We start from the raw sequence: 25,533 nt of genomic DNA, 5'->3' as shown, positions 1-25,533 counted from the left end.
AGCCCACTTGATTGGCACCTCATTTGCCATAATTCCCTACACCATTGATGCACAGTAGCAGCATCGACAAGATGCACTGCAGCAACTCACTAAGGCTCCTTCAGCAGCACCTTCCAAACCCACGACCCCTACAATCTTGAAGGACAAGGGCAGCAGGTACATGGGAATACCACCACTTTCAAGTTCTCCTCCAAGTCACTCACCATGGAAATATATGGCCATTCCTTCACTGTCGCTAGGTCAAAATCCTGGAACTCCCTCCCTAACAGCACTGTGAGTGTACCTACACCACATGGTCTGCGGTGTTCCAGCTCACCACTGCCACAAGGGCAAGTAGGGATGGGCAATAAATGCTGACTTGGCTATCAATGCCTGCATCCCATGAACTAGCGTTGGTGAACACTCCGTCCTCAGCCACAGCGGTCACCTCCAGGGCACGCTCCTCGAAGGTGGTGAGGGTTCTGATGTCCAGCAAGCCACTCTGTGCTCTCTTCCGTCGATTGTGGGAGAGCTTCTCCTGAGGAGACACATGAAGGGCATCATTAGCCACACGCATGGTTCACAGTTGTGGGGGAGGGTGTGTGTGTGAAGGAGGGGTTGGGAGAGTTGAAGGAGGAGGGGTGGGTGGATGCACCCGTGGGCAGGTGGGGGAGGGGCGTTGGTGTCTACTCACTCATACTGCCCGGTGTAGGTCGTTGACCTTCCTCCGGGTCACACTCCCTGAACTGACGGCTGCCATCACATCGTCCCAGGCAGCACTGGCTGCCCTGTGGCTGACCCTAAGGGACCCTCGGGCGAACAGGACACCCCTCCTGACTTCCACTGCGTCTAGGAGCCTCCCCAGGTTAGCATTCCCGAATCATGGGGCCGGTCTCCTGGGCACCATTGTTGCGAGCTGGCTGGGGTTGGCTTAGCAAGTGCAGCTTAAGTGCTGCTCGACCTTGTTAGCGGGGGGCTGGCAAGCGCGGTGCCAATGTATCAGCTGGCGAATCTTCATTTGGGGCAAAAAGCCCATGAGGCCTCGTTAAGTGGACCAATTAACGTTGAACAGCGTTGCCGGTCTCGCCGGGAATCCCGCGGCAATTCCCGCCCGCTACCACACTTTGAATCGCGCCCTGAGTGTCCCCTCTTTGACTCTAAGCTGAGTTCCTCTGTCACAACGACCAGCTATTCCAATGTTGGCGAGATTACCCGTCTCCTCTCCGACTCGGACCTATCTGCTGCTGAAACCCTCATCCTCTCCCAGACGTGACCATCTCAATGGTCTCCGGCCTGACCCCCTTATCACCAAACTACCTTAAACTGCAGGTCATACAAAGTTCTGCCGTCATTGCTGTAACAGCAGCCAAGTCTCTCCTCACTAATCACCCCTGTGTTCGGTGGCTGGTATTGCCTCTCAGCCTCCCACATACTTTGATTTGGAAATTTGCATCCTAGGCCTATCTAAAGAAGTCCCTCAGTCAGTGCTAAATTCCTCTTTGAACATCCCAATCCTCCAACTCTGGCGTCCTGGACACCCCTCAATATGTTTGGCCCAACACTGACAGTCATGCTTCCAGCTGCATGGAATTCCCAGGGTGCAGAAGAGGCCATTCGGCCCATTGAGTCTGTACCGACCCTCTGAAAGAGCAATCTGACTAGGACCACTCCCCCGCCCTATCCCGTAACCCCATCTGACCTGCACATCTTTGGACTGTGGGAGGAAACCGGAGGAAACCCACGCAGACACGGGGAGAACGTGTAGACTCCCCACAGACAGACAGGCACCCAAGGCTCGAGTTGAACTCGGGCTCCTGACGCTGTGAGGTAGCAGTGCTAACCACTGTGCCACCGTGGAAATCTCTCCTTGAATCTCTCTCTCCCTGCCTCTTATAAGTCATACCTTAAAACAAACTTTTTGATCTATCCTCTTCTCTCTTCCAGATGGGTGATAATTTTAACAAGTAAACGACTATGAAACAGTTTGGAACCTTTTTAGCACAACGATAACTTATATCTGTGTAACGCCTTTAATGAAATGGATTGGATTGGATTTGTTTATTGTCACGTGTACCGAGGTACAGTGAAAAGTATTTTTCTGTGAGCAGCTCAACAGATCATTAAATACACAAGAAGAAAGGAAAAGAAAATACATAATAGGGCAACACAAGGTACACAATGTAACTAGACAACACCGGCATCTGGTGAAGCATATAGAGGTGTAATGTTAATGAGGTCCAAATGCACTTCACAGTGCTTTGGGTAGAAGATGCAAAAGGAACAGTGCCACTGTGGTTAGCACTGTTGCTTCACAGCACCAGGGACCTGGATTCGATTCCCGTTTGGGTCACTGTCTGTGCAGAGTCTGCACTTCCTCCCCGTGTCTGCGTGGGTTTCCTCCGGGTGCTCCGGTTTCCCCCCACAGTCACAAAGATGTCGTTACGTGGATTGGCCGCGCTAAATTGCCCCTTAGTGTCCAAAGATGTGGGGTGTGGAGATAGGGCGGGGGGGGGGGGGGGGAATGGGCCTAGCCAGTGTTCTTTCAGACTGTCAGGGCAGACTCGAGGGGCCGAATGGCCTCCTCCTACCCTGTCGGGATTCGACGGAAGGAAATTCAAAAACTTCAGATATTGCAACTGCACATTCCTGGGCGTGGGTGTTTGGGCCTCTCGATTCCCTACAACTGAAGTTGCCTGGGCAGACACCAGCCAGTTCCCATTCCGGACTCAAGTCATCCCCTGTGCAAACTTGCACAATCTGTGGTTTTCTCAGACTGCAACACAACACGTTTGGACCCTGCTGAAGAGCAGCTTCCCCGAGAGCTGCGCCGACACGCCTAGAATTTACCTGTAGACGAATGAGGAGAGGTGACCCTGAACAGGAAGCAGTGGATGGCGAGAGACGGGAGGATAAATACGCACAAAAGTTTCGTGTCCTTTTCCTCCTCCCATTCTTGTGTGTTTGCAGGGCGATGGGTGAAGGTGGAGTGTGTCTGCTTCTGCTGCTCCTGGGTTGGGTCCTGGGGACAGGTAAGTGAAACTCACCTGGACAGGGCAGAGTCGCTTCAATTTCATAACCACCACGCACCACTTTTACTCGCTCCTTTTGCTGTTCAGGAAGTACAAGCATGTTGAAATGTCGACCCCTTGTATACTGGTCCTCGGGTGCTGCCTGCTGTACCTTTCATTTTTGGGAGGAGTGTTGAAATTTCTCGGTAGGGTGGGTTCACACTCTTTCCCCTCTTGTTTTTTTTATTTTAACTCCTGAACTTTTGGGTTAAGGTTCCACTCCCAGGGCTGGAGCACAAACATTCAGGCCAGCCAGCCAGCACTCCAGTGCGGTGCTGAAGGAGTGCTGCACTGTCCTCCCTCCTCCAATGTGATATTAAACCGACTGCCCTCTCTGGGTAAAAGGTCCCATATTTTGAAGAAGGACAGGGGAGCTAACCCCAGTGCCCTGGTCAATATTTACCCCTCAGTCAACATGCTGTGTGTGGGAGCTTGCTGTGTATAAATTGGCTTCCTACTTCTAACAGTGACCACACTTCAAAAAAAAAGTTATTGTTTTTTCACCAAGCACTTTACAGGCAATGCTTCAGAAGATGCTATATAAATGCAGGTTAAGGGAGGCTTAGCAATGTAAGAAAGGTTGCAGAGTTAACAAATGGCCTCCTTCTGCACCCTAGGGATTCTGTGACTTGGAATTATCGAATCCAAAAGGGTAGAAGAAGGCTGAGAATATTCAACTCGTGCTCAATCCCAATAATCTTTAACATACACATGTTTTTGGACACTTAAGGGGCAATTTAGCATGACCAATCCACCCCTTAACCTGCACGTCTCCAGACTGTGGGCAGCACGGTAGCATAGTGATTAGCACAATTGCTTCACAGCTCCAGGGTCTCCGGTCCGATTCCTGGCTTGGGTCACTGTCTGTGCGGAGTCTGCACATCCTCCCCAGTGTCTGCGTGGGTTTCCTCCGGATGCTCCGGTTTCCTCCCACAGTCCAAAGATGTGCAGGTTAGGTGGATTGGCCATCCTAAATTGCCCTTAGTGTCCAAAATTGCCCTTTGTGTTGGGTGGGGTAACTGGGTTATGGGGATAGGGTGGAGGTGTGCGGTTGGGAAGGGTGCTCTTTCAAAGAGCCGGTGCAGACTCGATGGGCCGAATAGACTCCTTCTGCACTGTAAATTCTATGAATCTATGAAACCGGAGCACCCGGAGGAAACCCACGCAGACACCGGGAGGAAGTGCAAACCCCGCACAGACAGTCACCCGAGGCCGGAATTGAACCCAAGTCCCAGGAGCTGTGAGGCAGCAGTGCTAACCACTGGGTACGGTGGCACAGTGATTAGCTCTGCTGCCTCTCAGTGCCAGTCCAGGTTAGGTGGATTGGTCATGCTAAATTGCCCCTTAGTGTCCAAAATGTTAGGTGGAGTGATGGGGGTGGGGCGGGGCGTGGGCCTAGGTAGGATGCTCTTCCCAAGGCTCGACACAGACTTGATGGGCCAAATGGCCGCCTTCCGCACTGTAGGGATTCTATGACTTGGAACTTGGAATTGTTATGTGAAATAAGATGGTTGAGGTGACATAGTTCCAACAGATTTTGGGGACAAAGGGGCTCATTTTGGAAACCGGATTGGTGCATCGGATTATTGCGACAGGCTTCAGGAGACCCCTACGTGTTCTTGTTGTTACTTATGGTTGGTGCTCTGGCTGCCCAGGGCTACTCTCTTGTATGTGCATGAAGTTCTTAATGAAGTTTTACTGAAAAGCCTGGGAAGTTACCTGACTTCTGACAGCCTCTGGCCCACATTTGGGAGTTTACAACAGAAGATCACCTCCTAATTGGGAGATCATGAAACAGCAAACATTAGAATTCAAAGCATAAGTACTTGGAAGTCTCTTTAACTCTGAAGAAGAGTTATTTGGACTCAATGTGACCCCTGCTTCTCTATCCGCAAGAGGCTGCCAGACCTGAGGTTTTCTGGCATGTTTTTATTTCCGATTTCCAGCACCTGCAGTATTTTGCTTTTAGTGATATACTTCCAGGCCAGGATGGTGAGAGACACGGAGCGGAGCCTGCAGGTGGTGGCGCTCCCCTGCATCTGCTGCCCTTGTCCTTCTGGGCGGTAGGGGTCACAGGTTTGGAAGCCAGTGGTTTCAGCAAGACTTGCCTTACTTATTATTCAGAGTTGAGTTGAATTTAGCTGAAAGGATTAAATATGTAAATCAGGCCAACACTGAAGTGACTGGATAGGCTGGAAGTTAGACTTGTTCCTCCCAGTGATATAAAACGGGCGGCTTTACCATTGACAGCGAGTGTGCGCGTGTCAATTGTTCCCGTGATGATGCCAAACCATCCGCGGTGTGGCAGAGCCCTCAATAATGTTCTCAATCGTCGCCTGAAGTAAGGTTTACCATTACGGGTGTTCACATATTTGGGCACTTGGTATTTGTGGGAATGTCAAGAACCTGAAACTGTTCATAGAATCATAGAATTTACAGTGCAGAAGGCCATTCGGCCCATCGGGTCTGCACTGACTCTTGGAAAGAGCACCCTACCCAAGCTCACACCTCCACCCTGACCCCATAAACCCAGTAACCCCCCCCAACACTAAGGGCAATTTTGGACACGAAGGGCAATTTAACATGGCCAATCTACCTAACCTGCACATCTTTGGACTGTGGGAGGAAACCGGAGGAAACCCACGCAGACACGGGGAGAACGTGCAGACTCCGCACAGACCGTGACCCAAGCCGGGAATCGAACCTGGGACACTGGAGCTGTGAAGCAATTGTGCTAACCACTATGCTACCGTGCTGCCCTTATCCATGTTGGGTCATGGATAAAGCCATTTAGTGTCCCTCCCTGGTTTCCTCATACATATACAAGCCTCCATTTGTGTTTGTTGGGACAGCTGTTTACCCTGACGTTGAGAGACCAGTGCAGCTTTGGAGGGTGTAATTTGTAACAGTGTCATCAGAAAGCCATGCACGAGTGGGCAAAGGTAATTAATTAAAGTAGGGAAAGTGTTATGTAAGGAAAGTATATCCTTGATTACTACAGAACAAACACAAGCCACAGGAATCCAGGCTGACGCTCCAGTGCCGTACTGAAGGGGTGCTGCACTGTTGGGGGAAAATGTTAAAACTGAGGCCACACTTGACCCCTCGTGGGATGTGAATGATCCTGTGGCACTATTTAAAAGAGCAGGGACATTAAACCCCGGTGCCCTGGCCAACATTCGTCCCTCAATCAACAGCCAAAAAAGAACAAGATTATTTGGCCATTGGGTCACATTGCTGTCTATGGGATCTGGCCATGTTGCCCTGTTTTCTACATTACAACCATGGCTAAATTTCAGAAAGTATTCCATTGGCTGTAAAGCTTTTTGAGAGGCCTGGTGGTTGAGAAAAGTGCTATATAAATGCAAAAATTATTTAACCCACCTGCTCCATGCCAGGTGCATGGTTTAATGCTTGACACAAGCTCCTTCCCACCCAACCAGCACAAAGTCCTCATCCTTTCTCACTCATGTTCTTCTAGCTTCCTTCTAAATGCATCTTGACTATTTGCCGTCATTGCTCCGGTTGGTAGCAAGTTCCACGTTCTCTGGGTAAAGAAGATTTTCCTGACTTCCCCATTATATATTTTTTTTACTGATTTATCTTGTGCTGGTGGCCCCTAGTTCTGTTCTTCCTCCACGAGTGGAAAGACCTGTACACCCTGTCAAACCCTCTCATTATCGTCAAGACCACTATCAGGCCATCCATCAACCCGCTCTTCTCCAGGGAAAAGGGACCCAGCCTGTTCAATCCTCCTTGATCAGAATAACTTCTCAGTTTTGGTATGATCTTTGTTTACACTTTAGTTCTGTCTTTCTATAATATGGATTTTATAAGTTGATTTAATTAAGATTCTATGCAGGTTTCATACAACCTCTTGGCTTTTCAATTCTATGCCTCTAAAATTGGCCCCCAAGACCATACGACATAGGAGCAGAGGTAGGCCATTTGGCCCATCGAGTCTGCTCCACCATTCAGTGAGACCGTGACTGAGCTGATCGTCAACACCACCTTCCTGCCTCATCCCCATAACTTTCCCTTTTTTTTTGCTTAGATTTTAGAGTACCCAATTCATTTTATTTTTCAATTAAAGGGCGATTTAGCGTGGCTAATCCACCTACCCTGCACATCTGGCACTCAGCACCATGAGGAACTTTACCTTGCTCAATCCACCTAGCTTGCACATTTTTGGGTTTGTGGGGGCGAAACCCACGCAGACACGGGGAGAATGTGCAAACTCCACACGGACAGTGACCCAGAGTCAGGATCGAACCTGGGACCTCAGCGCCGTGAGGCCGCAGTGCTAACCCGCTGCGCCGAGAATGTGCAAACTCCACACAGACAGTGACCCAGAGTCAGGATCGAACCTGGGACCTCAGCGCCGTGAGGCCGCAGTGCTAACCACTGCGCCACCGTGTTGCCTTGAATATACTTAATGACCCAATCTCTGCAGCTCTCTGTGGTAAAGAATTCCACAGATTTCACTACCCCCTGAGAGAAGAAATTCCGTCTCATCTCTGTTTTAAATGGACAGCCCCATGGCTCTGAAATTATGCCCTCTGGTCCTGAACTCTCCCACAAGAGGAAACGCATCTACCCTGTCAAGCCCCCTGAAAATCCGGGATGTCTCAATAAGATCATCTCTCATTCTTCTAAACTCCAATGAGTACAGGCCCAACCTACTCCACCTCTCCTCAGAAGACAATCTCTTTGCTTCTTGACATCATTTACGTTCATTTTCCAAGGAGTATGTCATGGTATCTTTATTCTTCCTACCAAAATGAATCACCACCCGTTTATCCGGTGAACCTTCTCTGGACTGCCTCCAATACCAATAAATCTTTCCTTAGATAAGGGGACCAAAACTGTTCATAATATTCTAGATGTGGGCTAACTAGTGCCTTGTATAGTTTTCGTAAGAATTCCGGATTTTTATACTCCACTCCCTTCGAAATAAAGGCCAACATTGCATTTGCCTTCCCAATTACCTGCTGAACTTGCATGCTAGCTTTCTGTGATTTATGCGCAAGGATCCCCAAATCTCTCCACACTGCACCTTTCTGCAGTCTCTCTCCATTTAAATAATATTCAGCTCCTTTATTCTTCCTACCAAAGTGCATAACTACATACTTTCCTATATTATATTCCATCTGCCAAGTTTTTGCCCACTCACCAACCTGTCTCTATCTCTGTATCATCCTCACCACTTGTCTTCCCCTGCCTTTGTATATCTTATCAAATGGCCTTTTAGTCAGATTGTTGCTACTTTAGTGATTTTTCATTTAAAAAAAGGAGGCAGGGAGAAAATGGGGGATTACAGACTGGTTAGCTTAACATCATTGGTCGGGAGATGCTAGAGAATATGCTAACAGGACACTTAGAAAAATATCAGCAGGATTGGACAAATTCAACATGGATTTATGAAAGGGAAATCAGGTTTGACAAACCTGCTGGAGGTTTTTGAGGGGGTAACGAGTAGAATAGATAGTAAACCATTGGATGTGGTGTGTTTGGATTTTCAAAAAACTTTTTGATGAAGTCCCACCTCAAGAGGTTGGTGTGTGAAATTAAAGCACATAGGATTGAGGATAGGATTGCGCAGTCGACCCAATCTCTCCTCATACCACAATCTTTCCATCCCAGGAGGCAATCTGGTGAACCTTCACTGCACTTGTCCTTTCTTAGGAAAGATGACCCAAAATGCACATCATACCCCAGGTGTGGTCTCACCAAGGCCCTGCACAGCTGCAGTTAAGACATCCTTACTCCTGCACTCAAAAGTCCTCTCACAATGACGACCAAAATACCATTTGTCTTTCTAACTGCTTGCTGTACCTGTATGTTTGCTTTCAATGACTGATGTTCTAGGGCACAAACACAAATTACTGCGGATGCTGCAATCTGAAACTACAACAGAAAATGCCGGACAATCTCAGCAGGTCTGACAGCATCTGTGGAGAAAGAAGGGAGCTAACGTTTCGAGTCTGGATGACTCTTTGTCAAAGATGTACTAGAGCACCCAGGTCCCTTTGTACGTCAATATTTCCCTGATAATACTCTGCCATTCTGTTTTCCATCCAAAGTTGAGAACTTCACATTATACTGCATCTGCCACCCACTTGCCCACTCACTCAACTTGTCCAAATCATCTTGAAGCCTCTTAACATCCTCCTCACACTCCACCTTCCCACCAAGTTTTGTGTCATCAGCAAACTTGGAAATATTACTTTGATTCTCCCTTCCAAATCATTGATGTGTATTGTGAATATCTGGGGTCCCAAGCACTGATCCCCGTGGGACCCCATTTGTCACTGCCTGCCAGTTCAAAAAAAGTCCCGTTTATTCCTACCCTCTGTTTCCTGTCTGCTAACCAATTCTCAATCTATGCCAATATATTATCCCCAATCCTATGTGCTTTAATTTCACACACCAACCTCTTGAGGTGGGACTTCATCCAAAAAGTTTTTTGAAAATCCAAATACACCACATCCAATGGTTTACTATCTATTCTACTAGTTACCCCCTCAAAAACCTCCAGCAGGTTTGTCAAACCTGATTTCCCTTTCATAAATCCATGTTGAATTTGTCCAATCCTGCTGATATTTTTCTAAGTGTCCTGTTATCATATTCTCCAGCATCTCCCGACCAATGATGTTAAGCTAACCAGTCTGTAATCCCCCATTTTCTCCCTGCCTCCTTTTTTTAAATGAAAAATCACTAAAGTAGCAACAATCTGACTAAAAGGCCATTTGATAAGATATACAAAGGCAGGGGAAGACAAGTGGTGAGGATGATACAGAGAGATAGAGACAGGTTGGTGAGTGGGCAAAAACTTGGCAGATGGAATATAATATAGGAAAGTATGTAGTTATGCACTTTGGTAGGAAGAATAAAGGAGCTGAATGTTATTTAAATGGAGAGAGACTGCAGAAAGGTGCAGTGTGGAGAGATTTGGGGATCCTTGCGCATAAATCACAGAAAGCTAGCATGCAAGTTCAGCGGGTAATTGGGAAGGCAAATGCAATGTTGGCCTTTATTTCGAAGGGAATGGAGTATAAAAATCCGGAACTCTTACGAAAACTATACAAGGCACTAGTTAGCCCACATCTAAAATATTGTGAACAGTTTTGGTCCCCTTATCTAAGGAAAGATTTATTGGTATTGGAGGCAGTCCAGAGAAGGTTCACCGGATAAACGGGTGGTGATTCATTTTGGTAGGAAGAATAAAGATACCATGACATACTCCTTGGAAAATGAACGTAAATGATGTCAAGAGTACTGATTTATCTTGTGCTGGTGGCCCCTAGTTCTGTTCTCCTCCACGAGTGGAAAGACCTGTACATCCTGTCAAACCCTCTCATATCGTCAAGACCTAATAGATGTCTTCAAAATTCTGAAAAGTTTTGACAGAGAGGATACAGAGAATGTCTCCTCCTGTTGAGAAAAGCATAACTGGAGGCCATCAAAATAAGTTAGTCACCCAGAAATCCAATCGGGAATTCAGAAGAACCTTCTTTACACAAAAAATGGTGAGAATGTGGAACTCGCCACTGCACAAAATGGTTGAAGCAAATAATGTGGATGCATTTTTGAGGGAGAAGGGAATAGAGAGTTAAGATGGGAGGTTTAAATGAGGAAAGAAGCGACGGGGAGTGGGGGAGACACAAGAGTGGAGCATAAAGATCTGCATGGACTGGTTGGGCTGAATCGCCTGTAACCTATAACACATGACCATGCCACTTGACAACAAATGCCCGAGGTGCCCTAACATCTGCAAATCCCAAATTGGCCGCATCCCCCATCTTTGAACTCATGGAAGATAATCATTCTCACTAGCAATGGATAGCCAATAATTGAAGCAAGATCTTCCATAAATCCATGCTGACTCACATTTGCCATTTCATATTATCCAGATGTCAGTCTTGCCTCATTTATCGTTATCATTTGTGGGAGTTTGTTATGTGCACATTTACTGCCACGACTCCCACATTACAACAGTGAACACACATCAAAAGTAGTTGATTGGCTCTGAAGTGCTTTGGGGCATCCTGAGGTTGTAATAGGCACCCCTCAAGTTCTTTCATAGTTCCTGTTGTATCCTCTTTTAAAATGTCTTTGAACACAGAAGCAGCCTCACCACCGCCACTTGGCAACAAGTGCCAGCCTTGCCAGTGATACCCACATTTCAACAATCAAAAACATTATCCACATCAGATTTTCGGCTCACTGCCCTCCAGTCCTCTGCGATGTCCCTTTGGCCCTTTTTGAAGATTGCTATTATAACAGCTACTTTCTATTCCCTGGAAACTGCTTCTGGTTCTAATGAAACCCTAAAGTGATAAGGATGTGGCCAATCTCACCAGCCACTTCTTAAAATACCCTCCCATGAAGCCAATCGAGCCAGGTACTTTGTCTGCCTTCAGTTCAATGACTGATAAACGATGACATGGTGGGACAGTGGTTAGCACTGCTGCCTCACAGTGCCAGGGACTCGGGTTTAGTTCCGGCTTGGGCGACTGTGTGAAGTTTGCACTTTCGCCCCGTGTCTACATGGGTTTCCTCCGGGTGCTCCGGTTTCCTCACACATTCCAAAAATGTGCAGGTTAGGTGGATAGGCCATGCTAAATTGCCCCTTAGTGTCCAGAAATGTGTAGATTAGGTGGAGATATGGGGATGGGGCGGGGAAGTGGGCGTAGGTAGGGTATTCATCAGAGGGTCGGTGCAGACTCGATGGGCTGAAATGCCTCCTTCTGCACTGTAGGAATTCTATGATCCTATGTACTGAAATCCCAGTTTCTTCCAGAATTCTTCTGCAAAGACCCTCGAGAGCCTGCTTCATGAACACCGGAAGGAAAGTGCCAGCTTCAGCAACATGTAATCACAGATAATGTCTAGAAAGTGGCTTGTGGGAGAAGTTGCTTCCCTCACTGGAATCAATTAACATGAAAGTTATGTCTTCCACCACAGTGATTATTTCGAACCTTCCCATTATAAGCGAGCAATGCTGCTGAAAATATTACAATTTGCAGGTTCCAAAGCAGTAACGAACCATTTAGAGTTGCTGCCAATGGTGTATCTGCCCCAATTCTGTGACCATGTTGCTGTCAGTGGCAGCATTGTAATTTGATCACAGTCTGGGGGCACTGAATTTAACTCTATGCCACAATCTAAAGAGGCTTGAGCTTTGATTATGCACATATTATATTCTCTTTGCAACGTTTAGATCAGTAACCCCTGCTGTTAGTGCCAAGGGTAAGGGTGCAAGTGGTTACAATTTTGCAAGCAGCTTTAGACAAATGTGTGTATTTTGTCCAAAGCCACAACAGGGGAACAGAATGAAATGAAAAAAATGCTCCATGATTTGTTTACCGCTGTGTTTTATTTTAAAAGGAAATTCTTTTGTGGACTTCCGGTGGTGTAATGTAGGGGGAAGACAGAATGGCACCTCTCCATTGGTCTTATGGTCTGGAATATGGAGGGTTTTGCACATGCACATCTTAGCATCCACGTTTCAGAGGCCTCTTCCACCGAGGTGGCTCCCCGATGGCAAACTGCACTTTTTTTTTGCCCGTTTCTGACAGTATTAGGGAGGTATTATCTTTTGAAAGCCCACATAATTATGGAATAAGGGATCCTGTGTATGATTGAAATGTCCCGAAAAGTCAGGGGAAAGAAGGTGGACAGCAGATGTTCGTCAACGGAGTTGGAGGCCTCTCCGAGTTTGTCGGCAGATAAAATGGCGGAGGCAGCCTTTGGGGCTCCGGCCACTCCAATGACAGCCGAGGTGCTTTCTAGTACCTTGGCGAAGATTTTAGATAAACACTGGCAGATTGTGCCGGAGGACCTACGGAAATCCATGGAGGAGGCCTTGGCCCCCATCCGAGCGTCTCTGGAGAAAACCAGTGAAACCGTGGAAGCCCACGGAGTCAAGATAAAAGATATGGAAGTGTTCCTTTGGAGTATGGAAGTGTTTCTTTCGAGCCAGGTTGATCGGATTGCCTCACTGGAAGCGGAGATGATCTGCCACCAGGTTCTACCAAGATGTGGGAGCAGAGCTGGTGAAGAAGAGGGTCTGTGTTCAGTGGAGCCAAGGCGCCCTGTATAAAAGTGGGAGTCCAGGTTCGGGGTGGTTTGCTCAGCGGAGAATGACTTTCTATGGAAAGGACTATTTATTTGATTGATGCGCCGGGAGAGGCGGACTCCTTTGTTAAGAAACACGGGTTGGGTGCGGTGTGATTGAGGTGTTGGGGACTGGCATGTTGAATTGTTGGGGTTTGATGCACGATCAATTGCACAAAGACTAAAGTTGGGTACAACTGTGGCTTTATTACAGTCTGATGCGTGGCCTCCTGCTGCAGCTGGATGCGTGGCCTCCTGCTGCAGCTGGCGAAATGGCAGGGCACTGGAGGTCATGCATATTTATACAGTTCTCCCTGGGCGGAGCCAGCCGGCAGGAGCTACCGGCGAACCTGTAGTGCAGGTCCTACCTTACATCTCCTATTACAGTGGATCACCACAGGGTTCCTTGTTTATTCGTTCATTTTCCTGTTGTTGGGGTTGAATTTTTACAGTTTGGGGTTAAGTTCTATATGGAGTTCTGTTCGTTACGATCTATTGCTTCCTTTCGGAGAGCAATGGTTTACGGAGTGTTAGTATTTTGTTTGTAACCATTTTCCTTAACTTGAGAGCCTGCCAATAACCTCATGGGGACGGTTTTGAAGGGTTGCCTGCAGCTCATATTCTTTTAGATAATGAGCTTAGAGTTCTTGCTTTGTTTAGGTTTCTTAGAAGGAGATTATCGTTGTTTTGTGTTTGCTTTGCCTCTGGGTGCGGTAGCATTCCGGGCCGATGGTGGAGGGTAGTTTGCTGATGGTGCCTGTGCATTTTCCTTTGTTCAGTCTTGTGATTTGATTTGGCGGCCATCTTGGATGGGCCTGGTTGATGTACCTTCTAATGTACCTATTGGGTAACCTCTCTTGGTGGAAATGGCTGACTCCGATTGAAAGTGGGGGGGGGACCCCCCAATTTGTTTTGGTCACCTGGAATGGGAACGTCAGGGAGTTCAATCGGCCAGTGAAAAGATAGAAAGTATTTGTTCACCTTTTAAAAGAGTTTCAACTCCGAGGTGATATTTTTGCAGGAGACTCATTTGCGAATAAGGGACCAGACAGAGTTGCGGAAAATGTGGGTAGGACAAGTCATTCATTTGGGTTTCGATGGTCGGGTCAGGGGTGTGGCAATATCAACTAATGCAAGGATCCAGTTTTCTGCCTCCTCTTGGCAACAGTTATGTTGTTGTCTGTGGCTGGGCACTCTGGCGGTTCTGATTAATATCTACACCCAGAACTTGGACTATACAAATTTTATTAATAACCTGCTGGCCTCCCTCACTGATTTTAGATTTGCATCGGCTTATTTTGGGTGGGGGCCTAATGTGGAGGCCTAAACTGTGTTCAGGACCCTAGTCTGGATTAGCCCAAGTCACAAATCTCTGACTGCATCAGGAATGGCCAGCGTTTTATTGCCTTTCATTGGGGGGGGGGGGGGGTTAGGTAGAGCAGAGGTAGATCCTTGGTGCTTCTTGCACCCAGGTGACAAGAGATTTTGTTTTTCTCACATGTTCACCAGGTATACTCTCGGATCATTTATTGTTTTTGTTGTGATGGATTTCTCCTCTCTTTGGTGGTGGCTGGTTACTCCGTTATGGGGGAGGGGGAAAAGAGAGATGGAGAGATTATCTCCGATAAAGCGCACCTGGTGAAGACCGCGAGGGCAGAATTGCAGGGGCTGGTGGACTCCATTCTTGAGGTGAATTATCAGTATTCACTTTCCCCAACCCCGGAGTTGTTGGTAAGTAGGGAAAAGGTGCAGACACAATTTGAGCTATTATTGACAGAGCAATGATCAAGCGGCAATGTTTGAGGGGGATGTTTATGAATACAGGGAGAAGGCCAGTCACCATTTTTGGCTCACCAGCTTAGATGGCAGGTGGCTTCCCGGGAAATCGTACAGGTACGCAACTCGAGAGGTAGCATGGTTTCCGTCCCTCCTCTGGTCAATGCCGCCTTTGCCCGGACCTTGGTACATCAGAGCCTCTGGCGGAGTGATCGGTCATGACGTTTTTGGATAGCTTATCCACTCCACCGGTGGAGGTGGAGAGATGTGATCAATTTGACTCCTCGTTGGGCCCAGAGGAAACTATAAAATGCATTGGGTTGAGGCAGACTGACTAGGCTGCTGGCCCGGATGGCTTTCCCATTGAATTTTATAAGCAGTTTGCAGAGTGATTGGTGCCTTTAATTCTGGATATGTTTAATGATTCCTTATCCCAGGTTTGTTTTTGTTTTTTAAATATATTTATGAAAGTTTTTTAACACAATTTTTCTCCCTTACAAACAATAACCCCCCCCCCCGGTAACAGAAAAAACCGAGAAATTGCGCAGAGCAAGATATATATACATGGCAAAATGATATATTTACACAGCTTTGTACACTGGCCCTCACCCGTACGTGCCAGTTTCCCCAACCCTTCATGTTATCTCTTGCTCATCCACCCTCCCAGGCAGTCCCCCCCCCCCCCTCAAGGTTGCTGCTGCTGACTGACCTTCCTCTAACACTCCGCGAGATAGTCTAGGAACGGTTGCCTTATCCCAGGTTTGTTGCACTTCTCCCACATACAGGCTTCTATCTCAACAGACTGTGGGTCGTATCGACCTCTTGAGCGTGGATGTTAAGTTACTTGCTGAACTGCTGGAGCTGTAAGTGGAGCCCTGCCTCCCATCTCGAAGGATCAGACAGGTTTCATTAAAGATCGGCGATTGTCGGCCAATATAGGTCGCCTGCTAAACGTTGTCATTTCCCCCCCTCCTTGGTGCCCGAACCAGGAGCTGATTGTTTCCCTGGATGCCGGAAAAGCATTTGTGGAGTGGGAATATCTGTTTGAGATTCTTGGGAGATTCGGATTTAGCCACAAGTTTACTTCCTGGATTTGTTACTGTATCGAGCCCCCACTGCTAGTGTTCGTACGAATGCCCTGAACGCTGGTTATGTTCTGTTGAATAGGGGCAACGGGACAGAGGTGTCCACCGTCTCCACCCCTGTTTGCTTTTGCAATAGAGCCGCTCACTATAGCGCTGAGGTCCTCTATTAAATGGAGTGGGACAAATCGGGGAGAGATGGAGCGTCAGGTTCCCTTTACGCGGATGACCTACTTCTCTATATTCTGATCCCAGTACCCTCCATGGCCAAGATGGTGAAGCTGCTTCGTATTTTCGGCTCCTTCTCTGATTACAAGCTGAACTTCGACAAGAGTGAATGTTTCCCGGCCAACCCCTCTGGGGTGGAGAGTCCAACTGGGAATGTCGCCTTTTCGCCTTGCCAAGGCTAGCTTTCATTATCTGCGGGTCCGGGTGGCCCACAATTGGGCCTCGCTTCATAAATTAAATTATCTAATTGCCAGTGTCCAGTCAGACTTGCAGAGGTGGGATAACGTCCCGCTATCCTTGGCCGGTAGGGTTCAGACTATCAAAAGGAATGTGCTCCTGGGATTTTTATTCCTTTTTCTTAATACCGCCCCAAGTCCATTTTGTCAAAGATAAAAAATGAATGTCCTCCTTTATTTCGGCGGGTAAGACTCCCAAGGATCCGTGGGGCTTTGCTCCAAAGAGATACGAGGTTTGGCTCCACCCAATTTATTGTTTTACTGTTGGGCAGCCAATATTCAGAAGGTATTATTGTGGTTCAGCGACCCTGGCTCCATTTGGGGCAAATGGACACGAGCTCCTGCATGGTTTCTAGTCTTTGCGCAATAGTAACTGCATTGTTGCCTTTCTCTCCGGTGTGATTTCCCCCTGAATCCACTGGTGATCTCCACCCTGAGAATCTGGAAGCAGTTGAGGCAGCATTTCAAGCTCTGTTCCCTATCTTCAACAACCACCCTTATCTGCTAGTGGGTTTGGACTCAACATTTTAGTCATAAGAGGGGAAGGGTTTGGAGACCTGCTCGTGGAGGGGAGGTTTTCTAGTTTTAAGGAGTTGGTGGAGAAATTCCAACTGCCTGGCTCCAGTATTTTCAGAGTTACAATTTTTCACACAAGGCTTTCCCCTCCTTTCCCATTGCACCACCCTCTTCCCTGTTGAAGAGGATTTTGTCCTTGGTCGGCTCTGATGGGGGGGGGGGGGGGGGGGAATTTCGGATATATGTGGCCATATCTTCTCAGTGGAGTCCTCTCTGTTGAGTGAGGTGAGGAAGGAACGGGAGGGCGAATTGGGTCCCATTCAGGTATGAAGTGTGGCCCTTCTCAGGGTCAACTCCACGTCTTCATGTGCGCGGCTGTTTGATTCAATTCAAGGTGGTGCACAGGGTGGATCTGACTAAAGTGAGGGTGAGCGGATCCTTCTCTGGGAGGATAAGTGTGAGTGTTGCACTCGGGGGGAGCCAGCTAACCTTACACGCATGTTCTGGTCTTGTCCCAAGTTCTGGGTCTCTTTCTTCTGTCGGAGATGGTCAACGTAGATTTGAATCAGTGTCCGCTGTGGGCATTTTTGGGGTGTCAGACTCGTCGGGGGTAAAGGTGGATGTCCTCGCTTTCGCCTCGTTGATGGCCCGGAGGCGAGTTCTACTTGGGTGGAGGTCTCTGACTCTGCCGAGTGCATTGCCTTGGGTGGGTAACCTCCTATCTTTTCAACATTTGGAAAATGTTAAGTACACCAATAGAGGGTCATACAATCATAGAATTTACAATGCAGAAGGAGACCATTCGGCCCATCGAGTCTGCACTGGCCCTTGGAAAGAGCACCCAACCTAACCCCACCCAACCTTTTTTGCCACTAAGGGCAATTTAGCATGGCCAACCCACTTAGCCTGCACATCTTTGGACTGTGGGAGTAAACCAGAGCGCCCGGAAGAAACTCACACAGACACCTGGAAAATGTGCAAACTCCACACAGTCAGTGACCCAAGCCGGGAATCGAACCTGGGACCCTGGAGCTGTGAAGCAACAATGCTAACCACTGTGCTACCGTGCTGCCCTTGGGGTTCTACCTACGAAGGCAGCTGTTCATTTTCTTTTTCGAGGAGCTAGTCACTGTCAGCTGTAGGGGGTTTAGTTTATATTTTGGGGTATATGTGTTTTTGCTTGCAATTGTCTCTTTCTTCTGTCGGAGATGGACATTTGTAAATTTGGTTAATTGTTTTGGATGGTTTTGATTTTTTTTTTAATAAACTTTTTAAAAATAATATCTTTTCACAACAGAGATTGCAAGATCACAAAGAAAAAGATATTGTCAAATATTAATTCATCCATTCAAAACCACCGTATTGTTAGTCCAATGCTGCTGTCATCTTTCTTGAACCCATCCATTTGCCCATTCTGCCTGCTGTGACTTGTTTTGCAGTTTGTGTGTGTGTGTGTTACACATGGTCGCATCATTGCAGTGAGAGCTGGATTCTGACACTTCTGTAAATGAAAAAGAATAAAGCTTTATGTAAGTTACTTCTGGGGCAACCCACTTGGTACTTAACCCACCCCCAAATCCGACCTACCTCATTGATGAATGCCGACTGCTATCTGTTTCCGACTGGGTTCTTCACCATTCCCAGGGCTTATCCTGAATCTCCATTGACAACCTTTCAAAAGGTGTACCCTGCTCTTCCACTGGGGTGTGGATGGCGGGACCTCCATTGCTTCGGGCGCATCATCATTTCCCATTTTATTCATTTTGAAATTGTATATCTGGCTCCTGTTCTTGGGGACTTGCCACTCTCACCACATTATGACTTCTATTTTCTCTACATAAATTGGATCATTTAGAAACACCGGCACTAAATGAACAACGCCTCTAGTTGTGCACCACCGTTACCAACACTGATTTCGAAAGTTTTTGCATTTACCCAGTTTATAATTGGTTGATGTCTCTCAATATCATTACTGATCTTGCATGACTTCCTTATCTCCTGCCTCGGTTAGATCGTTCTCTCTGTTTCTCACCTGAGGTCTGTGGCACAGCCTAATTTTTGGATTGGATTTTTGCCCGTCAGAGATGTCTACACAGAATAATTTAATCCTGTAAATTTAGCCCTTTCACAGAATTAACTTTGTTTGTCTCCTGTGTCCTTGGCGCATAGGGTCACTGTTATATTTTTGGAGGTTCTATTTGTCACAGTAGAAACAAAGGATGAAAAGGTTGCCACACCATTGGTTACTTAACCAGCCAGTCAGACTTTATTAGAGGGGTACTTCTTGCTCACTGTCTAAGGCAGTGTTTTTCACACTTTTTTTTAAAACTCGGGACCCACTTCTGCCAACTGGCAGACCTTCAGGATCCAAGCCAGCCGACCTTCGCGACACGCGCCTCATTCGCTTCAATACGAAAGGGGAGCCTACGTGGTCCTCACAATCTCACTTGAATCAGGGTCACAGGAGGAGAGAGCAGTGCGCACATCAGGGGCAGACTTCAGCCTGTTCCTTTGTGCCGTCTTCATCTTTGTGAGAACGGAAAATCCAACCTCTCACATCTAGGTCACCTTGAAGTGCAATAACAACAAAATGCTTGTTTTACTCAGCATTGGATACTCCTGGGAGATGCCAGTCCAGAATGCTGACAGCCTCATGGGCTTTTGCCATGGTTTTAATGTGCCATCACTGGTCAGGTACAACAGCGTAGTATTTTCATTTGGCATCAGCTGTAAGTTCATAGCTGACTCTAGGGTCTCAACCCCAAAAGGAAGTTTTGACCCACCGCTTCTTTTTGAAACTTCTCTCATTTGCCAGTACTTTGCTGCACATAACACACATGCTTTGCATCCTTATTTGCATTGGCACAATTGACAAAACCGTACCTCAAGGGATGCTCTTTATAGTGCTTGGTTCCTGAGTTAAGTTTCTTCTTCCTAGCCTATTAGCCAGAGGTCCTGGAGCTCTGTACAGAGCTAGTACTGCTCTATCCTGCCCTGGACTCTCATGAGCAGCTCTCTCCAGCAGATTCAGATTTGAGATCCTGTCCAGTAGGTACACTGCCTATTTGTGTCTCTGGCCATCTCTGTCTTGTACCAAAATGATTTACCTTCATAGTTCTCATGCCTTGCTTGCTAGCAGCTTGAAAATGGAAGAAGCTCTCACCTGTGATTTGGTGCAAAAACAGGTACATACAGGGCGCTTGACACCAAATGTACGTGCCGGGCGCCTGGCCTGCTCACTGCTGCTGCTTCTGGCCGGAGGACTGCACATAACCTCAATTCCTTCTCATTTAAAATGGCGGCTGTGGCCGCCAATCTCCTCAAAAATGCTGGTTGCACTTCCCCCGCGATCGGGGCCACCGTGGGAATGTTGCGACCGATCGCTCCACAACCCAGCCTCAGATCGCGACCCGCACTTAAAAACCCTGATCTAAGGTGAAAGAGAGGGACGATCTTCTAAGTGCTTCTGTCACAAAATAATCATGTGTCACACCACACAGATGTATTGGCTATAATACAGAACATCCTTCCCTTTAATTCAGCAGTACAAAAACTAACATTAACTTTATCTCTTACTTACTGTGAACAATAATTATTTTACCAACTCGTTATTATACACACTTAGTTAAATCAGGTCCAGTGTCTTTTAGGTGGATGTCGTTTCCGCTTGGGCAGAATCTGTTGTTCAGGAGCCTTTGTTTTCATGCTCTCGGTAATCTCTTCACCACTTAGCTCAGGCACATAATCTAATGAAACTGGTTGTTCTTCTTCAGCTTCTGAAGATGCTGTTTGTTCACCTGGTGTAGAATCTGAATTCAACTCTGTAGTGCTAGGGTCAGGGTTTCCAAACTTGTTGTTGGCCTTTCAGATACTGACTCCGCAAATTCTCTTTTCGAACTGAGGATTTGATCTGTGTGTCTCCTCCAAACTCTCGTCATCAGTTTGCACCGTACAAGAAATTGGCCCCATCTTTTGAGTATTGTGGCATGTACTCACTTCTCACTTGACAAGTAGTTTTAAAGCTCTTTCTCCATGAACCATATTCGGAGTGTCGGGCCAGCCGGGGTTGGAAACGGGTGCGGAGGCAGATGTTGTAGCCTTCACCTCGTTGATCGCCTAAAGGCGGATCCTGTTAGGGTGGAGATTAACCTCTCCACCCTGTGCCCTGGCGTGGCGGGGAGACCTGTTGGAATTCTTGACTCTTGAGAAGGTCAAATTTGAACTGAGGGGAAGACTGGAGGGGTTTTACAATTCATGGGCGCTATTCATTATGCACTTTCGAGAATTGGATTACATCGAAAATTAGGGGGGGTGGGGGACTGTGTGTGTTAATGCTGACTTAAGGGTGATTCCTGATTCCTTTTTGTCATTTGTTTATGTTAACATGCGGGCCAATGTTTGGGGGTTTGGTGGGAGGATGAGATCGTTGTTATTGATATGGGGATTGACATTGCATTCATTACTGATTATTGTTTATTGTTGGTGGGTGTAAATTTGGGAGCAAATGTGAAAAAGGAGGAGAATAAAAATATTTTTTTTGAACTCTTTCTATTTGATCAAAACGTCTTGGTTTTGATGTCTGTTCACGGTGAGTAACTCGGTTTTTGTTGTTGCTTCACAATGGTCGAAGTGTTGGGCAGTAACAGCAAATCGAATGTAGTTCTTGGCTTCCTTTTCAAAAACAGTATTGCTGGCGGGTTTTGGGTTGTCGCATGGGCATGTTTCTGTAGGGTTCTGTAGGGTGTTGCTGTAAGGTGTTGCTGTAGGGTTCTGTAGGGTGTTGCTGTAGGGTATGAGAAATGTATTTACTCTTAGCTCACAGTCCTTCATCCTTCGATGATAACGGCATTCTTCAATTACCGTGAGCAGATCGCACCGCCAATCGGTTGGATGATGAGGTGCAGTTTTTATTTGCTGTATGCCATTGTTTCGATGTTATTTATAAATTCCTTTGAAATTAACGGAGTCCAATTATCGTTAATTAATTGTTCCAGTTTGCCAAACCCTGTGAATATTTTGTCCAGTCGTTCGATTTGTCTTTTCAGTAGTCATCGACTTCATTATCACTATTTCTGGCTGATGATCTGCATAAAGCCGTAATGTACAACCTCCAACCATTAGGTGGCATTGTTAATCCACCGCATGACTCTGGTTCTGGGAGTTGGGAGTCAATCGTGCTAGGAGACAGATGTATTTTGCAGTAGCTCTACAATAGTTAATTAGTTTTGGTAGTTCATTGTTTTATTCATCCAAGTTATCTTAACCACATAGTTGTTGAATAATAAATTATTTCAATTAGATAGTTTATCATTTACTTCGGCCAGTCTACACACCGATCACTTGGAATGTGTGTCCACCAGGGCGAGAAACGTATATCTTTCAATTGGTCCCGCGAAATCGATATGTACCCTCTGTCACAGCTGTTTTGGCCAATCCCAAGGGTGAAGAGCTGGAGTATTTTGTATCATAGCACAAGGCTAACACTGACTGACATTCTTCAATCTGTGAGTCTCGACCCGGCCACCAGAAGTAACTCCTTGCGACTTCCGATTTTCTTCAGCATGTTTTTGACTTCAATATCTGTCCAAGTCCATTGTTGGGTCACACATAATAACGTCTGGAGTGGTTTAAATATGGTAGTAAAATACGGAATAAATTTTCCATCGTAATTTGAGTCCTAAAAAAAGATTTCAGTTGCGATTTACTCTGCCGTCTTGGCGCATCTAAAATTGCCGTCACCTTGGGTTCCTTGTGGAGTCCGTCTTTATCAATTACATGGTCAGGATAACTTATTGATGGTTCAGAAAAGTTGCATTTCTCTCTCTCTCTCTCGATGCAAAGATTGTGATATTTCAAGACGCTCCAATTCTTTAGGTTCTCCTGTTCAATCCTGCCAGTAATTAAAATGGCGTCCAAATAATATTGAACACTGTTAAAGCCACTTAAGTCTTGGACTTTGGAACAGGGCCGGTGCTGATGTTATTCCGAAAGGTAGGCACTTGTACCTGAACAGTCCTTTGTGTGTTTCAATTGTTGGAAGAGGTTGTGACTCAGCTGCTACCTTCAGCTGTGATTGGGACAAATCTATCACTGAACCTTTGTGCACCTGACAATCCAGCAAATACGGAATGGATACTGGTCAGCACAAACACCTGGGTTGATTTGTCATTTTAAAGTCACCACAGATTCTGACTGAGCCACCTGGCTTGATCACTGGGACAAGTGGGGTTTCCCAATCGCTAATTGTTACAAACTCGATCACTGCACCTTTGATCAACTTCCCGAAATGAAAAATCGCTTATTGTCACAAGTAGGCTTCAAATGAAGTTACTGTGAAAAGCCCCTAGTCGCCACATTCCGGCGCCTGTTCAGGGAGGCTGGTATGGGAATTGAACCGTGCTGCTGGCCTGCCTTGGTCTGCTTTAAAAGCCAGCGATTTAGCCCAGTGTGCTAAACGAGTCCCTTTCCAAGTTCCACTTCGATTCTTGGCTTGATCCCAATTGGCCCAGTTCTCGCCTTGAAACGTTTTTGGGTGCAAACAGATTTTATCTTGTCATGCCTTGGCTCAGGTCATTTTTCCTGGGTTTCCAAATATATTCGTGTACATTTCTAGAGTTTCTGTGATGTATTCTTTCCATCAATCAATTAGTTCATAGTTGTCAATTGTGGTTTGATTTTGTTCATCCGTGCGTGCGCACTTCTGAAACGTGCAGGAAAATTTCCTTTTGCCACATGTAGTGGTAATTTTTCACAGTGACCAGTTACTTTGACTTGCATCGAGATATAACTCTTCACTAGAATCACCTCTTCCATGTAAATTCTCAAGATTAAATCAGGCAGCTTTAATGGTACATTCCTGAGCTTTTTTAAAAAAAATATTTTTATTAAGCTTTTGTCATTTTTATATAAAAATACAAACAACAACAGTAACCGTAAAGTAAAAAAACTGAAACTAATCTATGCAACCCCCTCCCCCCAGCAGCTAACAGTGATCAAACGGTCATCACCTCCAGTAGAACCCTTCAATTGAGCCCTCACGGTATCATAGATTATCACAGAATTTACAGTGCAGAAGGAGGCCATTTGGCCCATCGAGTCTGCACCGGCTCTTGGAAAGAGCACCCTACCCAAGCCCACACCTCCACCCTATCCCCATAACCCAGTAACCCCACCCAACACTAAGGTCAATTTTGGACACTATGGGCAATTTATCATGGCCAATCCACCTAACCTGCACATCTTTGGACTGTGGGAGGAAACCGGAGCACCCGGAGGAAACCCACGCACACACGGGGAGGATGTGCAGACTCCGCACAGACAGAGACCCAAGCCGGAATCGAACCTGGGACCCTGGAGCTGTGAAGCAATTGTGCTATCCACAATGCTACCGTGTTGCCCGTATATTTGACCTCCTCAAAAACGGCAAGTCCCCTAGCCACCCCGAGGCACGAGGTGGTGTCACCAACCTCCAACTCAACAGGACTCTCCTCCAAGCAACCATAGATGCGAAGGCAAGGACATTTGCCCCCGCATCTGTCCGCAGCTCTGGCATATCCGAGACCCCAAATATAGCCGCTAAAGGACGGCACTCCGGCTCAACATTCAGGATCACTGACATGGTTCTGGAGATCCAAAAGCTCTCAAGCTTGAGATAGGACCAGCTTGGGTGGCACAAAGATGTGTAGGGTAGGTGGATTGGCCACGCTAAACTGCTCTTCAATTGGGAAACAAAATAATTGGGTACTCTAAATTTATAGACAAAGGGAAAGAATTTCTTTTCTAAAAAAAAATTTTTGAAAAACCGTCACGAACCGGCCACCCTGATCAGCCAAGACCTTCCCCGCCTGGAAGCGAACCCTCTGATTGATTTAAATCGCCACACATTGGGCCGTGCTCATCGAGGCCTTCCGAGTCTGGTCTGGTCCCCCACCCGCAAATGGGTCTCCTGCAAAAACACCACATCGGCCCCCCCCAAACTCAGGGAGAAAACTCTCGCCCTTTTCACAGGCCCCGCACATTCCAGGTGACTAGCCTTGTCGGGGGTCTCTCACCACCCCTCCCTCCACCTTCAAGTCAGCAACTACTATCATGATGAATCATCCCTTCATTGCAAATTCCTAGGTTCCAGGCCCACCTAAGATGGCCACCAGGTCCACCCAAAGGATGAGACAAAGAAAAATCTCTGGTCATAGCGACTCCCGTATTTACTTCAATTTTAATTTCATTTCCATTCAGTTTTGGATAGACCAAAATCTCTTGTGTAATGCCTTGCATCGATAATACACCGGGTTGTGAGTTCCATGATCTCTCTAGACATCATCTCGTCTTGGGGAATTTTCACTGTCTTCAGTCATTCTATAGTCCTTTTGAGTGTGGATTTGGGCAGGTTCTTGCATTTACCCACCTTCTGGGTTTTGAGAATTCTGTCTGGCTCAGCACAGCACGCCTTTGTTATGTGACCTTGCGTTCCACAATTATGACATTTCTTTTCTCGACATTCCTGTGGAGAATGCTGCACCTGGGCACATT

General features: G+C 46.7%; 1 protein-coding gene across 1 annotated transcript in view; it reads left to right on the top strand.

Annotated features, from left to right (window-relative positions):
* The first annotated feature begins 2,726 nt into the window (after window positions 1–2,726).
* Window positions 2,727–25,533, top strand: part of LOC140425596 (CUB domain-containing protein 1-like) — a 111,427-nt gene continuing 88,620 nt past the window's right edge. Inside the window, exon 1 of the mRNA XM_072510076.1 lies at window positions 2,727–3,008. Coding sequence (XP_072366177.1) covers window positions 2,837–3,008 — 172 coding nt within the window. The 5' untranslated portion in view covers window positions 2,727–2,836. The remainder of the gene's footprint in view (window positions 3,009–25,533) is intronic.

The sequence above is a fragment of the Scyliorhinus torazame genome, chromosome 6 (genome assembly GCF_047496885.1).
Source record: "Scyliorhinus torazame isolate Kashiwa2021f chromosome 6, sScyTor2.1, whole genome shotgun sequence".
Classification (NCBI taxonomy): Eukaryota; Metazoa; Chordata; class Chondrichthyes; order Carcharhiniformes; family Scyliorhinidae; genus Scyliorhinus; species Scyliorhinus torazame.
The sequence above is the reverse complement of the archived record's forward strand: the minus strand, read 5'-3'. Positions and strand labels throughout refer to the sequence as shown.